We start from the raw sequence: 18,100 nt of genomic DNA, 5'->3' as shown, positions 1-18,100 counted from the left end.
TCTTATTGGGTTTCCCTTGTATGTGACAGATTGTTTTTCTCTCGCTGCTTTCAAGATCCTCTCTTTCTCTTTGACCTCTGACATTCTAACTAGTAAGTGTCTTGGGGAACACCTATTTGTGTCTAATCTCTTTGGGGTGCGCTGCACTTCTTGGATCTGTAATTTTAGGTCTTTCATAAGAGTTGGGAAATTTTCAGTGATAATTTCTTCCATTAGTTTTTCTCCTCCTTTTCCCTTCTCTTCTCCTTCTGGGACACCCACTACATGTATATTTGTACGGTTCACATTGTCCTTGAGTTCCCTGATACCTTGTTCAAATTTTTCCATTCTTTTCCGGATAGTTTCTGTTTCTTTTTGGAATTCAGATGTTTCATCCTCCAAATCACTAATTCTATCTTCTGTCTCTTTAAATCTGTCATTGTAGGTATCCATTGTTTTTTCCATCTTTTCTACTTTATCTTTCACTTCCATAAGTTCTGTGATTTGTTTTTTCAGTTTTTCTATTTCTTCTTTATGTTCAGCCCATGTCTTCTTCATGTCCTCCCTCAATTTATCGATTTCGTTTTTGAAGAGGTTTTCCATTTCTGTTCGTATATTCAGCATTAGTTGTTTCAGCTCCTGTATCTCATTTGAACTATTGGTTTCTTCGTTTGACTGGGCCATATGTTCAATTTTCTGAGCGTGATCCATTATCTTCTGCTGGCGTCTGGGCATTTAGTCAGATTTCCCTGGGTTTTCGACTCCACAGGTTGAAAGATTTTTCTGTGCAATCTCTGGGTTCTGTTTTTCTTATCCTGCCCAGTAGGTGGCGCTCGTGGCACACGTTTGTCTACGGGTTCCACCAGTGAAAGTTGCTGTGGGTCCTTTAAGTCTGGAAAATTCTCGCCGTAGGGGAGGTTCAGCAGCCGAAGCATCTTGGAAGAATGCCAGCCGGCCTGGGGTTCCGAATGCGGGGAGGGTCGCCGGCCGCCGCAGCACGGGAGAGCGTCCGGCTGAATTAGCTAGTCGGCCCGGGGCGCCAAGCGTGGCGGGAGGGCGCCAGCTGTCGCAGCCCGGTAGAGTGCACTGTTCCCAGCCGGACGGGGGAGTCACGTGTTTGGAAGGGATCCCCCGGTCACTGTTCTCCGCAGTCTGGGGATTTCCGACCCAACTATCTCAGTTGGTCCGGGGGGCCTCGCGTGGTGGGGGCACTAGCCGCTGTGGCCTAAGGGGACCGCCTGTCCAATTCTACCAGCTGGCCTGGGAAGGTGGAAGGGAGGGACTCCAGTCGCTTGCCGTCCCACCCAGGAAAGTCCGTGCCCCTTGGTGATCTCACCGGAGCTGGTTCTCCCAGATAGTCAGCCGTTCCAGGATGGGGTACGCCGTCCCTTTGATCTCCCTCGTGGCTCCGGGAGCTGCTCTGTATTATCTCCACTCCCCCAGTAGCTGTTCTGGAGGAGGAAAGGTGAGGGCGGCAAGGCTGTCGAGGCTGGTGGCGGAGGAGCCGGTGAAGGCGGGGGAAGAGGGCACCGTGGTGATTGGAGAGCCGCCGGAGCAGGAGGGGAAAGAGGGGGGAGAAGGAGGGCGGGCGGGTCGGCTGCTGCGGGGCGTGGGCGCCGCGCGGCGGGCCGGCCGAGAAAGAGAGGGGAGAAGGAGGGCGGGCGGGTCGGCTGCTGCAGGGCGTGGGCGCCGCGCGGTGGGCCGGCGGAGAAAGCTAGGGGAGAAGTAGGGCGGGTGGGTCTTCTCTGTTCTTTTTAAAAATACTTTTAGCTATTCGAGGTCTTTTTCCCTTCCAAATATTTTGGTAACCAGCTTTACCAAGTCTTCAATGAAGGTTGCTAGAATTTTGATTGGTATTGCATTGAATCTGTAGATCAGTTTGGGTAGAACTGATATCTTAACAATGTTCAACATTCCTGTCCATGAGCGTGGGATGTCTTTCCATCTATTTAGGTGATTTCTTTTAGCGGTATTTGTAGTTTTCTGTGTACAAGTCCTTGGTTAAGCTTATTCCTAGATTCTTGATTCTTTTGGTTGCTATTGTGAATGCAATTTTTTTCCTTAATTATTTCCTCAGTTGGGTCATTACTAGTGAATAGAAATATTACTGATTTTTGTCCATTAATCTTGTAGCCTGCAACTTTGCTGATTTTGTTTATCAGCTCAATTAACTTTGTTTCAGATTTCTCAAGGTTTTTCAAGTATAGGATCATGTCGTCTGCAAATAATGAAAGTTTTACTTCTTCCTTTCTGATTTGGAAGGATTTATTTGTTTGTTTGTTTATTTATTTATTTATTTATTTACTTTCTTTCTCCTGCCTAATTGCTCTAGCTGTGACTTATGGTTCACTGTTGAAAAATAGTGGTGACAGGGGGCATCCTTGTCTCCTTCCTGATCTTATGGAGAATAATTTCAGTCTCTCACAATAATTTCAATCACAGCCAGTTGCTGGCTATAGATTTTATATATATATATATATATACATATATATGTATATATATATATGTGTGTGTATTTATATATATATATATATATATATATATATACCCTTTATAATACTGAAAAAGTGTCCTTCAATTCCTGCCTTTCAAAGTGTTTTATCAGCAAAGAATGTTGAGTTTTGTCAAATGCTTTTTAAGTAGCAATTGAGATGATCATGTGATTTTTTTCCCTTTTGATTTGTTGATGTGCTTTATTACCTTGATTGATTTTCTTGTATTGAACTACACTTGCATTCCAGGTATGAAGCCCACTTGGTCGTGATGTGTAATTCTTCTGATGTGTTGGTGAATTCAATTTGCTAGTATATTATTGATAATTATTGCATTTATATTCATTAGGGAGATTGGTCTGCAGTTTTCCTTTCTTGTAGCATCTTTATCTGGATTTGGTATTAGAATGATGTTAGCTTCATAAAATGAGTTAAGTAACATTTTTTTTTCCTCTTTTTTTTTGGAAAATTTGAGCAGGATTGATGTTAGTTCATTTTAGAATGTTTGATATAATTTCCCTGTGAAGCCGTCTGGTCTTGGGCTTTTCTTTGTGGAAGGATTTTTGGTGAGTGATTGAATCTCTTTACTTGTAATTGGTTTGTTGAGATCTTCTATTTCTTCTTGAGTCGGTATAGATAGTTTGTGTGTTTCTAGGAATTTGTCCATTTCATCTAAGTTGTCTAGTTTGTTGGCATATAGTTGGTCATAGATCCTCTCATGATTTTTAAAATTTCTTCAGGATCCATGGTAACGACCCCCCACTCATTTCTGTTTTGTTTATTTGCATCCTTTCTCTTTTTTTGTCAGCCTAGCTAGGGGTCCGTCGATTTTATTGATTTTCTCAAAAAGCCAACATTTGTTTTTGTTTATTCTTTCTATTTTTTTCTTTTTTGTTCTCCAGTTTGTTTGTTTTTTTCTGCTTTAATCTTTGTCATTTCTCTTCATCTGTTGCCTTTGGTGTTGGTTTGCTGTTCCTTCTCTAATTTCTCCAAGTGAGCAGTTAAGTCCTCAATTTTTGCTCATTCTTGTTTCTTAATATAAGGCATTTTGGACAATAAATTTCCCTCTCAGCACTGCCTTTGCCACATCCCATAAGTTCTTATATGCTGTATTCTCATTTTCATTCGTCTCAGATATTTACCAATTTCTCTAACAAAATGTCTTCTTTGACCCACTGATTATTTAAGAGTGTGTTGTTTAATCTCCATATAATTGTCAAAGTTCTGGTTCTTTGGTGGTTATTAATTTCCAGCTTCATTCCATTGTGGTCAGAGAAAGTGCTCTGGATAATTTCAATCTTATTAAATTTTATAAAGACCTGTTTTGTGTCCTAGCATATGATTTATCCTGGAGAACATTCATGGGCATTAGAGAAGAATATATATCCTGGTATTTTGGGGTGTAATGATCTATATATGTCTATTAGGTCTAATTTATTTATCGCACTGTTTAAATTCTCTATTTTTTTTTTTTGATCCTCTGTCTGGTTGTTGTGTCTTTAGTAGTAAGTGGTGTATTGAAGTCTCTCACTATTACTGTTGATCTGTCTATAGCTGCCTTCAGTTTTGCCAGTGTTTGTCTCATGTACACTGGAGCTCCTTGATCGAGAGCATAAACATTTATGATTGTTATTTCTTCTTGGTGAATTATCCCTTTTATTAGCATGTAGGGTTCTTCTTTGTCTCTTGTGACATCTTTGCATTTAAAGCCTATTTTATCTGATAATAATACAGCTACTCATGCTTTCTTTTGGTTATAGCTTTCATAGAACATCTTTTTTCCATCCTTACTCTTTCAATCTATGTGTATCCTTGGGTCTAAGATGTGTCTCTTGCAAACAACATTTAGGTGGATCATATTTTTAGTCATTCTCCAAATCTGTATCTTTTGATTGGGAGTTTAGTCTGTTAACATTCAAAGTTATTACTGTAAAAGCAGTTCTTGAATCTACCATCTTATCCTTTACATCTGTTTGTCAGCTCTGTATATTCTTTCCCCTCTCTCTCTGTTTATCCTTTATATTACCCTTACTGGTACTCTTCAATTCTGTGCCCTCCTCTAGACCTCCCTTTCCTTCCTTTTTTTTTTTCAGCTGATGGGACTTCCTCTAGCATTTTTTGTAGGGTAGGTCTCTTGTTGACAAATTCCCTCAGCCTTTGCTTGTCTGAGAAGATATAATCTCTCCCTCAATTTTGAAGGACAATTTGGCTGGATAATGAATTCTTGGCTTGGAAGCCTTCCTTGTTCAGGATCTGAAATATATCATCCCAATGCCTTCTTGCTTCCATGGTGCCTATTGAGTAGTCTAAATTCAGTCTTATGTGGTTTTCCTTGAATGTAGTAAATTGCTTTTCTCTTACTGCTTTCAAAACTTTCTGCTGCTCTTTAACATGTGACAATCTGACTAGTATGTTTCTTGGTGTAGGCCTGTTTGGATTTATTCTATTTGGGGTTAGTTGAGATTCTTTTATTTGCCTATTTGTGTCTTTTATAATAGTTGGGAATTTTTCTCCCATTATCTCTTCAGCTAATCTTCCTAGCCCTTTCTCTTCTCTTTTACTTCTGGGACACCAGTGATTCTTATCTTTGTGTGTTTGATGTTGTCTTTTCATTTTCCTGAAATCCATTGCCATTTTTGCCATCTTTCTTGCCATTTGTTCATTTGTGCACTTGAGTTCAATTGATCTATCTTCTAGCTTGCTTATTCTTCTTTCTGCTTCATTGAATCTGGTATCATGTGTCTCTAGTATATCTAAATTGGTCTACAGTATCTTTCATCTTTGTGAGAGTTGCTGTTTTTCTGTCTTTTTCAAATAATTCTTTATGCACTTCTCATATCTTCTTGATGAACAACTTTGATTATTTGTTCCAAATTTTATGTTCCCTCTACGATTTGATTTGGTCATTTGACTGGACCATGTCTGGCTAAAACTTCACATGCTTTGTCATTTTCTGTTGTGTTCAGGACATTTGGTTATCTTAATAAGGTTATATTGCAAGTTGATTTCCACCACTCATCTAAGGTTTTGTATTTGTTGAATTTGTTTTGAAGATCTCCTTTGTACTTGGTATGTCAGTGATTCCCTGTCAAACCACGGTACATATCTCATGGATGGGATGCAGTTCTATTTGAGGGTCTATTAAAAGGTAGGTGGGGATGCATGGGTAGGTCAATGGCAGAACGCTTACCTGCCACACTGGAGAACCAGACTCAACTCCTGGCCAATGCACCAGAACAAAAAGCAAAAATAAAAAAAATTCCTCAACAGTAGTATACACCAAAGCCGAAAGGAGACACCCCAAGATATATTGGGAATGAACTCAGACATGTTCCCACAGAAGGAAGAACACAAGAGTAGATAGGGAGTTTGCCAGATTGCACTTACTGCTTCTTTCCAGCAGATGATGCTCTTGAGCCACCTCTTCCCCTCAGTCCTGTGTCTCCCCTATTTGAGGCAGCCAACTGAGTAAGATGGTGTGTGTGACTGGGGGTTGTTCCCGGGGCATGGTAGAGCGGGTGGTCCCAGTGCATGGGACAGAGCAGCCATTCACACCACCTGGTAGGGCAGGTGGTCACAATGCCTGGTACCAACCGGATCCTCCATTCACATTGCCCAACAGGATGGCTATTTGTGGCACCTGGTGGGATTGCTGATCTCAGCACCCAGCAGAGTGACTTTTTACCATGGGTAACTAAGCACACCTCTAGGTTCCCTATGTTGCTGCTGGCTATGAAGTTGCATGGGGAGGTTTCCCAAGCTAGCTACTAGGGCAGAGTGGAGTAGAGGGACGGTCTGCTCCCTTGGACCTGCACTTCCTCGCGCTCCAACCCCTGCCCCTGGTTGAGTCACAGCTGAACAGACTCACCCTATTTTCCTATCTCAATTTCCCGCTTCCTTTGTTCAGAGCTTCCCTATGAAATGTAGAAGATCCTCTTAGATCACTCACACACTGTAACTGTAGTCCCAGTCATTTTTTTCTGTCCTGGTTCTTCTTGTTTCACAGAGCAGGGGTGAATCCAGTCTACTGTCCTCTACCTACGTCCTTCAAGTCCTGGATGATGTATTTTTATACAAAATAAAATTTTCCTTTTCAGCATATATATTGCTTTATTGCATGGTCATATTAAAACAAGCTCTTGATCTCCAAGAATGTCTTTTTTAATGCTAGCCTTCTAATTTTGGGGTGTAGACCCAAGATTATGGATAACTGGCAGGCAGTGGACCCGGATCTACTCAGAACAACAGGGTAAACCCAGTACAACTTCCCAGAGTCACAGACTTCTGAAGCTTTAGGGAGAAAGAATGTTTTTATTTCAAGAGATATGTGATTATATTATGGAATAAAATACAAAGATCCATCTGAATTTTTAAGTTAAAAATGAGATAGCATATAAATTCTGCATGTGACACCAGATTTATTTTTCTCAGGCTGCCGTATAGAACTACAGAAACAAAAAACTGAGAAGCTTGGTTTTAAATTATTGGAGAACTTTTGGAATCCATGGAGCTAATGTTTGGAAATTTGTGAATCGTTTTTTCTCTCATTGCAATAATTGTTTCTTTTTGATTATCGCCAGAAGAAAATAGTGAGTTAAACTTGGATTGAATACTATATTCTTGATGAAACATGCCTTAATTTCATAGAGGTCTTTAGATTATCAAATTTTAGGGCTTCCATCAAAATGTTCACTATTATTCATGATAGAAAAGCATCTAGTCTGAGTTTGCTGTCCATGATCTTTGATGTCACTGACCACAATTTTTAATTGTCTTGCCTGTGAGATCTCATATAAGATATCCTGTGAGAATACAAATAAGTAAATTACTGTTAATCCCCATAGACATTTATGTGTTAGGTTTTGTTTTGTCATCCAGGTGTTTAGTGTGCATGCCCTGTCCCATGAGAGGTAATGTAGTATTTTAATCTATAAATCATTAATTTCAGTTGGTACTGATTTTTTACTTTATCTAAAAAGAAAGAAGAAAAGCAATGGTGAATTTCACCTTGCTTCTTAATCCCTGTTTGCATGGGCTATAAACATAATTGGAATGTACCAGTGATTATGATTACCATAGTGGAATTTTGTTTTGGAACACTTCAGTTTCTAGAGCCTTTGAAAAAGAGGATCATTAAAAAAATATTTTGTTGTTGCTTTTCTTTTTTCTTTTTAAATATTGTTATTGACAAATTTTCACATGTACAATCAGTGGCTCACAATATCATCCCATAGTTCTATATTCATCACCATGATCATTTTTAGAACATTTGCATCACTCCAGAAAAAGAAATAGAAAAAAAGGAAAAACTCATACATCCCATACCCCTTACTCCTCCTTTTCATTGACCACCAATTTATTTTACCCCTTATCTCCCCTATTTATTTATTTATTATCCATATTTCTTTACTCATCTGTCTAAATCCTGGATAAAGCATCAGACAAAGGTTTTCACAATCACTCAGTCACATTGTTAAAGCTATATCATTATACAGTTGTCTTCAAGGATCAAAGCTACTGGAACACAGCTCAACAGTTTCAGGTACTTCCCTCCAGTCATTCCAGTACACCATAAACTAAAAACTGATATCTATATTAATGCATAAGAATAGCCTCCAGGATAATGTTTGGACTCTGAAATCTCTCAGCCATTGAAACTTTATTTTGTCTCATTTTTCTCTTCCCCCTTTTGGTCAAGAAAGCTTTCTTAATCTCATGATGCCAGGTCCTGGCTCATCCCAGGAGTTCTGTCCCACATTGCCAGGGAGATTTACACCCCTGAGAGTCATGTCCCGGGTTGTGGGGGGTGGAGAGGGGAGGGCATTGATTTTACCTGCCAAGTTGGCTTGAAGAGAGAGGCCACATCTGAGCAACAAAAGAGGTTCTCTGGAGGTGACTCTTAGGCATAATTATAAGTAGGCTTAGCTTATCCTTTACAGGAATAAGTTTCATAGGGGCAAACCCCAAGATCTAAGGATTCAGCCTATTGATTTGGTTGTCCCCACTGCTTGCAAGCATATTAGGATTTCTCCAAATTGGGAAGTTGAATATTTCCTCTTTTCTCCCCAGTCCCTAAAGGAGACTTTGCAAAACTTTTTTTTTTCACTGCCCAAATTACTCTGGGATATATCGGGACATAACATCAGTTTTTAAACTCCTTTGACAGATAACCTCTCTGGAATAAATAACTTGTTTCTGAATTTACCAGAGCAATTTCATATTAATCTGTATTGTAGTCAAATACTTAAACTGTACTAGATAAACTGGTTAGTTGAAGTGATTTTATTGAGAGTCCGCCAGTTTGAAAACTTAGTTACTTACATTCTTATTGGCAGTTGCAAATATTGGAATAATTCTTCCTGTCTTAGAAAGAACTGAAAAACATTCCACTGATAAACCCACCAAGTTTAGATATAAATAGTTTTTGTTATCTAGAGAACAGATGATTGTCTACACTATTGGGAACTTGGTACTTGTTGGGAAAACTTTTATTGAGCTACAGATTTACTTGGTCAACAATCAGTCGAGTTTTTATAAATTTTCATTAAGCTGTTTGTTCAGTATGCATTTGTTAAGCATCCACTGTGCCCTGGGCACTCTGCAAGTTGGTGGGGACTGGAAAGTTTAATGAAATGTGGTTTCTTCCTCCAGCTGGCTTGGAGAGCTAGGGAATGCAAGGTTAAGGTACATACATAAAAGGTAAAGCTTTATACCATATATTTAAATAGCACTTTGTTATATAAAACATTTTCACATTTATTTTTTTCCTAACTCTTTAAAATAGGTGGTAGCATTTCTGTTTCTAAAATTTGAAAATGTATGAAATTTATAGGAAGTTAAATAAGTTGCCCCTAGTCACTAAAATGGTAGGCCATAAATCAGGAAAGGTAAAGTGGGTCAGATGCTTAGCTGAAGAATTATATCATTATTCTGAAGGAAGATGGAGGCCAAAAATTTTTTACAGATGAATATTGAGGCTAGCTTGAGCTTTAGAATGCCATATCCAGGAGTGAGGTGTAGGCTGGATTGAATAAGAAAGGACTGGCAGAAGCTAATAAGCTATTTATTGCTGGGGTCTAGTTAATGTGTTCTTGATATCAGAAAGTGAGCAGTGAAAATGAGCGGCTGGGAAGAAATGAGAGATCTGTATATGCAAGCTGGATGGGGAGAAGTTGGCTTTTTTATGAGGGCTGCTTGAGTCAGGGAGGTTTCCAAGGTTTCACCTTGGGTACCAGGAGATAAATTGTACCAGAAGGAGTAAAACCAGACAGAGATGATTTGCAAGACAAGATGATGATTGGTTTAGAATGTATCAATTTTAGGTACAGGTGGGATATCCTGTTTGAGATACTCAACAGGCATCTGTAAAGGTAGTGTCATAAAAGATAAAAATATTGTGGCTGAAGATAAAAAATGTAGCAGTCATCCATTTATAGTGATGGTAAAGTAGTATAAGAATATGAAATCACCAAGGTAAAGCAGAAAAAGAGGTCTGGAAACAGAACCCGAACAAATATCCATTATTTTCCACTTGAGGGGTATGAAGAGGAAGATGACAAAGAAAAGGAGTAATTGGAAACTTAGGAGAAAATTCAAGCTACCAGATATCACTGAAGAGAGAAAAACAAGTCATTGGTATGAAATGGAGTTGAGAGGTGAAGGAGAGTACAGCTATTGCTTTCGGTAAAAAAATATTATTAGTAACCTTTCATGGAAAAAGCAATGAGTATTGGTGGTAGAAATATGTTGAAGATTATAGAAGGTGAGTGAGTGAGAGTAACAGTCCACAAGGTTCACCTGGGAGGGAATAGAGATTGGCAAAATAAAAAGGTACCAGGGGTGATGGGTTGTAAATATGCTCTGGGGAGAGAGGTGAGCCAATAGAAATGGATTAGGAGATGGAGTGGAAGTCCACAAAGCAGATCCAGTTTGTGTGAGGAAGTGAGAGAATCAAAAAGTGAGACGATTGATCAGATGGTATTTTGATTGTAAGAGATCTTAGAAGTGAAACACTTCTGACACTACTTTTCTCATACCTTATTGATTACTGTTCCTTTAGACACATGCCAGAGAATTCTGTTTTTCAAAATGTGTTGTGAACTGTAAGGCACTATGTGAATATGGGGTGGTGTCATTCAAACCAGAATTACTTTAAGCAATTATACCATTTGAAAACTGCAGGAGTAATCAATCTTTAATAATGTGAGTCCTGAATTGAAGATAATTTTGAATGTAAAATATTCTAGTTCTGTGGCTGTGAAAAGTGTTGTTAAACGAAGGCCAGGATGATTTCTGCCAGTGGCTAGCAGGGAATTAGGGTTTGCAAGGTAGGAGACTATGTATATTTTGGGAAAGGAAAAAAGTGTTAAAATAAGTAGTTGTGGAGCCTAAATCAGAAATTGAAGGGAAAAGGTAAGTGTAGATAATTCATGTGAGTAATCATGATATATTGTTTTTCTTTGGTTCTTCTTTCTTTTTGAAAGGAAAATAGAATGAACCTTTGTCCTAAACCGTTTTAAATTATTAAGTGAATATCTTGTGGCATTTATTGTGTATTCTTGTAGCAGAGTCTCAGCAGGAAACAGGTGGCACACTCCAAAGAGATAACCAAAGGTGGTTTAATGTAGAGACTATTTACAGAGGTGTGGCCAGGGTTAAGGACACCAAGGAGGGAGAGTGTAGCACCAGGAATCAGCAATGTCTGGAAGGGAGGACCTTGCTTAGGTGTGAAGAAACAGCTGTAGCTACAGCTGCTGCTGTATGGAGAGGAGCTGTTATGAAAACCTGCAGCCCAACAGGGAGGGATTGCGGGAGTGGTGAGATGGGGTTAGAGATGGGCTAAATACCCTGCCTCTCCTTTCTGTTTTCCCATCTCCTGCAGGTGTCTCTCAGTGGCAGAGTATAACTAGAAGCTCAAGGGCAAGGAAACCAGGTGGTGTCCTCTGCAGGGTTCAACCTCCTGGGTGCAGGAAGCAGGGCAGAGTGGAGCAGGAGGGGCACATGGCAAATAATGAACACAGTTATTTTAAAATCGTTCAGCCATTATTCTAACTCTTTATGACTTTCTAAGCCTAAGACTTTGCTTAGTCATTTCTGGTTGGAAAAGTCCTTAAGAAATTGTATTGGACTCCTTGAAACCAACCAATTGTGAGCTCACAGTAGGACTCTTAACAGAGAGCATCCATGTAGAAGCAGTGCAGTTTATGGCTGAAGAGCTTGGACTAGATATGGAGTTTGGTTGCCTTTGAACCCTGCCACTGTTACTTAGTAATAACTGTGTGACCTTGGAGAGCTTCCTAACCTCTCTGTACCTGTTTCCTCATCTGTAAATGGGAATAAAATAGTAGCCAATTTATAGGATTGTTAGGGATTAAGTGAGTTAATGTGTAAAGTACTCGGTGCTTGGTACCCTGGTTAAAGTTCAATAAATATCCGTTGTTTTTAGGACTAGTGTTATTATTCTCCACTATAAATGGGATCTTTTTCTCTTCCTTTTTTTTCAGTCTCATTAAAGGTTTTATTTAGAATATGTTACAGTTCTCAGTATGCATTTGTCTCCAAAGTGAAGCCCTAGGTCCATTCGAGTCCATTCTCTCACACTTTAAGGTTTTATTTAGAATATGTTACAGTTCTCAGTATGCATTTGTCTCCAAAGTGAAGCCCTAGGTCCATTCGAGTCCATTCTCTCACACTTTAGTTAAATAAGATCAATAGGATACTCTCCTTTGAACAGAATTAATTTCAGCAGTTCTTTTGTGATAGTTTAAAGTTCTACTTATTTCCCATATACAATAAAGAATAGAATGGTGTTTTGAGACAGTTGTCTCTTTAGTCCCCCTCTTTCCCTTTCTCTCCTCCCCCCCAGCCAGGGGAGAGGGTTATAGATGGGACAACCCCAAGATTTTGCAAATACCTTGAATTCACTTATTAAATACAAAAAGGGATCAAGTTGTAGACCGGTATAGACTTTGCTTTATAATTTCGGCAGTAATGGGGTTTAGAAAGAGATATTATGGAAGGTGTAATAATACTCTGTACTTGTTTTTAAATGCCTTCAAAAGAGCTTTAAGTGTTGTTAAGTGACTTCTCATTGAAAGATTTAAAATCCTAGAGAGCAAGGAATTCACACAGTTGTGTTTGCATTGTCTTATACTAGCTTACTCTTAAGCACTTTCAATAGATCTTTGTTCTTTTGTGTTTTTTTAGGTCTTTGCAGGATCTTTTATACTTTTTCATTCTAATTAGTTTCTTTCCCTTTTTAGGTATTCTTGTCCCGAAAGACTATTTATATGTTTAAAAAAGAGAAAAGAGTGGAAAACAAACAAACAAAGCACTACCTATATCCACTGGCAAATGCCTTAATAATTATTGCAGCAGTTAGTTTTATCACTTTAAGATTGATTTGCTGTATGTGGAAAACTAGTGCATAGCAGAAATCAAAGGAAATTTCAAGTTCTCATCTATTTAGTTTTTATTTCTTTATTCATTCTTTTTTCTAACTTCGGCATAAATGAATAAGTGATGTTATGAAAGAAATATAGATAATTCTAGAAATATAGCCTCTGAGTATTATTTTGAAGTTTTAAAATTAGAGTTTACTTGGAAAAATTCTTTCATATTAGTAAATAACACTAAGTGAAGTTTTACAAGCTTTCACCTAAAAACTTCAGAATGTTTAAGTAAAACACTATCAGTTTTAAAGTTACCTGAAAATCTTCTGCCAACCCCAGACTCCTTCAGTTTTGATTTTAAGACTAAATTTTCTTAATTCTGAAGTTTAGATTTATATGTACTTCATTTTCAAAGTGAGCATGTCTCAATTTATTTTATACCTGATGAAAAACACCATTCTTCTTTAACCTTTCAGCAACTCAGTTGAGCAGTCAGATTGTATTATTCAGTATCTTGTCTGACATGAGGACAGCAGGCAAAAAGAAAGATATCTCAAATTGGTGCCACACTTCGATAAATAGAGACATTTTATTTTTCCCCAAGCTAATTCAATCCAGTTCAGTTAACTCTTTTTTTTTCTACTTCAGGACAGATGAAAAAAGGCAGCCATGAATGACTGAGTTCATCATGTGTTTGACACATCAATGTGTGCATATAAAGCAGACCACAAGGGAGAGTTTCTGCCTTTAGATTTTAGACAATACCCAATCAAAGAGCCCTCGTGCTCAGATTTGCTGGATGGTGAACTGGAGAGAGTGCCTCAGACCACTATTAACAGGCAGGTAGAATAATGGGAAGTAGCTGTGACTTGCTACACTGGACACCTTGTTCCCTTAAGGTGTGACTTGTTTAATTGAACCATTCTGAAGAATTCTCAGGTATTTTTTTAGGTGGTCATTGAACTTCATTTTAGTTCCATCAGTTAAAGCTGTTGGATATTACATGTTGGTTTTGTGATTTTGATAACATCTTTGTTATAAATGTTCTGTAAAACCCCCCATTACAATACATATAATATTATTATTCCTGTTTCTTAATTTAATAATTTCTTTCTGAGGCATACACTGAAATGCATATAGTCACAGGATCTTTTATTCTTCAAGGATATAACGTGATGGATTACGCTCCTGAACATAAGACATTTTAATATTTATAAAAAAATTGATATTGTCCAAAAGTTGTCTGTTGCTATATGAATCGGTCTAATATTGTGATCTTTTGCATCAAAACCCTTCAAAAGCTCCTTCCCATTCTGCCTTGTATTCCAGTCTCTTCAGCATTTGCAGCGATGCCATGCTTAGCAGCCTCAGGCCACACCATATGTCTGCAAGCTCCTCTTTCTCTAGCCTGCCAAATCTATCCTTCATGTAATTTAAAATCCTATATTTTCCAGGAATTAGGCCTTCTTTGACCAATTGCTGTGATAGAATACTTATTTTCTCTGAGGGTCTTAAAATGGGCCTATCTAGAGTGCATCCCTCTAACCCGCCCCCCCATGTGTTTACTGTCTAATTAGTCAGTGAGCCCTGTGTGTTCAGCATTTTCTCAGCAGTGCAGCCAGGCTTACTATGTAGACCGTTTTGCAGAGCTCCGGACTAGCACTGGGTGTCATAGGTTCTAGATCCGGGCAGCTCTTCTACTACCGACTGGCTGACTGCAGGCATATGACCTCACTGCTCTGTGGCATGCTACCTCACTTTGAAAATTAGTATAATAATTCTCAGTAAATTAAGGTATTAACCCTACTTTAAGAGCTAGAGGGATTAAATGAGTTAATATTGGTAAAGTGCCTAGAATAGTACCTGGCCTGAATTAAGTGCTTTGTAAATGTTTACTAAGAAAAATAATTTATTGAATGCGTTTTAAATGTTAGTAGCCATACCAAGTGTTTCACATGTTCCTAACTCATTTAATATTGGTAGCAGCCTTATGTGGTAGATACTGTTATTATCATCATTTTACAGATGAGGGGACCCAGATACAATAACCGTTAAAAGGACACAATAAAGGTAAGTAACTTGTCCAAGATCATACAACAAGTATAGAGCAGAAACAGGATTTGAATTCATACCTCCTGGCTCTAGGGCCTTATCCTCTATTCTACTACCAACCACCGTGGTACTCTGTCATGCCTGAATGTAAATCATTTTGTCCTTGAGAAGTTCACAATCAAATGGAGAGAGATTGTGGCAGAATGAGTTGATACTAATAAACAACTGTACTGTGAGATAGTGAGGTAACATGAGATTAGCCCAAGGGACCTTTATGTTGGCTACCTTGGGTGGAAAATCGGAGGGGATGGTCCACAGGTGTTAGCAGCTGCTACTGCAGCACTCTAGACAGAGTACTATTATGTGATGTCTTTTTGGCTTTTCTTTTTACTGTTTCCTGTTAAGTTATTCTTTTGCCATGCTCTTGAAGCTTTGCTGGTTCAGCAACTCAAGTTCAGAACCATACAGAACTCCACAAAGAAAGTGAGATCAAGGCATGAGAAAATTTGTCAGCCCCCTAGAGCCATAACTGTTGCATTGTAGGTTCTTAAAATGCTTCACTCTTCTTTTCCATGTCACCCAACTCTTGAAATGTGAGATGTATCCATAATAGTTCTCTAGAAAATGTCAGCAACCAGTTTTGTAAACTAGTACTATGAATCTTAAGTCATAACAACTGAAAACATGAATAGGTGGCCAATTCTCTTGAGGGAGTTGAACTGTACATGCATGTCTGCTCTGTCGATTTGCAGATTGGGATATGTTCCTGTAATAATAGATATTTTCCAGACATTATAGTTGTTTCTAGATTTTTTGGTGTAAACTCTCAAGTTTTAAGTTAATTTATTAAGTCATCCAAGAATTCCAGTCATTTTGCCCTCACAGTGCATTTTGATAATTCATTGAAAATGAAGCTATATATTTTTTACAGTTAACTTTTTTATTATTTAATGAAAATGCTCCTTGGACAGTAATGCTTCGTAGAAGTTTTAATGGCTAATACTCTTCAGTGCTGGGTAAAAATTAAACTTGAATAGCAGCTATGAAATATTTACTCATGAGATGGCTTTGATGTTTAGCTTCTTTTTGGTCAAAACCCCCTTCATAGTGGACTTGTTTCAAAGAAGAAAATGATTATAGCATTCAGTTGTGAAGTTTTCTTATTCTTTACATGGAAGAAATCTGTTTTGTTTTGGTCAGTTTGGGTATTTACATTTTGAAGATGAGCTACTTAAAAATCATGACAAATTTAGTTACAGAAAAGGCTTATCCAAATCCGAATTCCTTCTTGGTGGGGTAATGTTTTAAAATTCATTTTTTAAATATCTAGCTCTTTCTAAAATATAGATTCAGTTTTTTTATTCTACATTATTTCTATCCACATTTTACTTATTTCTCCATAGTTTTATATCAGAAGGCCCAAGGCAAATGAGAGTGTGTGTATATAATGAATAATACTTGAAAATGCAAAAATTAGTTTTATAAAATATCTTGCAAGATAAAATTGCTTTTATTTTACCTATAGTTAGAAATGACATATTTAGATGTACAATTTTTCAGTTCTGATGATAACTGAAGAGTTTTCCTTCAATATTTGGAATTGTAGATGTTTTAAGTATGCTGAGGAAATACTGTTTCTTTTCTATGTGTTGGATTAAAATTCACTCTGTGTTGCTTAGGGCTTTGGAAATTGTTACTGCAATGTTGGTTTAAATATTGTCTGTTTATATGTGTTTCCTTCCATGTGGACTCTGTTACACTTTTAACATTTATGTTTATATTTAATTCCTCAGTTTTCATATGAATCCAACAAGCAATGAAGACCTCAGGAAAATACTGGTAAGTGCCTGAGGGGGCTAAAGAAGTCCCAAAGAACATGCGTTTTTCACTCTGGTGCACATTTCTAAAACTCCATCAGTCCTCATGAATACCTCAGTTATGGGAATATTGTAGCCTGGCCGGGTAGTGTGGGAAGAAAGAAAGAAAGGGAAATTTAAACTTACCTTTAATATGTGATAGGATGATAGTTCAGGCAAACATAGTTATAACTGAAGCCAGTTTAGAATATCTACATTTTGTTTGCAAACTGTTTTGAAATTAATATGAAAGCTGAATGTCATGACATTCTAGTTATGAAATAAGAGCTTGTGGAGAAGATATAACATTTTCTTGTTGTTCTTGAGGCAGAGATTGAAGAAAGAACAAAGCTGCTTGTTAACATTCAACAATAGGAAAATAATCCTAGCAAGAAATCTAGTTAACCAAGAAAGAATTCCAAAGAATCTTTAGGAGACTTAGCTTCCTAGTCAGAACAAAACTAAATTTATTAACAGGACTGTCAGTGACCAGCTAACTTAATTCAAATATTTCACATGGATTCAGATAACTTAATTTCATTTTAGTTCTTTTTGAAGTCCAGTGTTAGTTCTCTGTTCAAAGTTCCATTGCATCTGCAGCCAATTCTAAATATATTAAACCTACAAAATAAGTTACTATACAAAAATATGGTAGAAAACGAAATTCATACTGAACAGGAATAGAACCTTTATTCCAAGAAACTGGTAGTTACTGTTTGAACCATCTATCCTTAGTGTGTGTGATCCAGATGTATAATAAGAATTTTTTTAAGCAATAACATCACAGTTTTCTATGATGTGATATGCCTAGAAGAAACCCTTGTGGAGTGAAGGTTTATTTTATAAACCACTCTTAACTGTAGTTGTCTTTAAAATTGTAGAAAACATTATAGAAGCAGATGACTTTGTACTGTTTTTTTTTTCTGTTTTATGTAAATGATTTGTTAGTTTTGATGTTTCATAAATACTCAAATCTTTTTAATATGGCAGTCTGGCGAGAAATGTCAGAATATATGAAATCAGCCTTTGATCAGATAGTAAAATGAATTCTATCAGGCGGTTACTTAATCTCAAGCAAAATGCAACATCAAAAAATCGATTTAATGTGTAGCTATTGTTTTTTAAGTAACCTTAATTACAATTTCCACGTGGTTGTAAATACAGTTTTCCAAATCTTGTAATTTATTGCTGTAAAAGCATCCTTAGAATTCTTTAAAGAAATAAAATGTGAAAATTGTTTTAGTTAAAGAATTTAAAGGTGATAAAAGAATCCTTGATGTGTGATTACTTTTCTCTGGAATACCAACTATTCTAAATGACGGTTAAAGGA

At 37.5% G+C, this 18,100-nt stretch overlaps 1 protein-coding gene across 13 annotated transcripts in view; it reads left to right on the top strand.

Annotated features, from left to right (window-relative positions):
* Positions 1 to 18,100, top strand: part of RAB11FIP2 (RAB11 family interacting protein 2) — a 64,523-nt gene that overhangs the window by 24,273 nt on the left and 22,150 nt on the right. For 11 of the 13 annotated variants that reach the window (XM_077126157.1, XM_077126160.1, XM_077126154.1 and 8 more), the window contains exon 4: positions 16,708 to 16,753. In XM_077126157.1, coding sequence (XP_076982272.1) covers positions 16,708 to 16,753 — 46 coding nt within the window. Of the gene's footprint in view, positions 1 to 13,510; positions 13,644 to 14,887; positions 14,933 to 16,707; positions 16,754 to 18,100 lie in introns of those variants that run through there. The other 2 variants (XM_077126167.1, XM_077126166.1) reach the window with 2 other exon arrangements.

The sequence above is a fragment of the Tamandua tetradactyla genome, chromosome 13 (assembly GCF_023851605.1).
Source record: "Tamandua tetradactyla isolate mTamTet1 chromosome 13, mTamTet1.pri, whole genome shotgun sequence".
NCBI lineage: Eukaryota > Metazoa > Chordata > Mammalia > Pilosa > Myrmecophagidae > Tamandua > Tamandua tetradactyla.
This window is presented reverse-complemented; position numbering and strand designations above follow the sequence as displayed.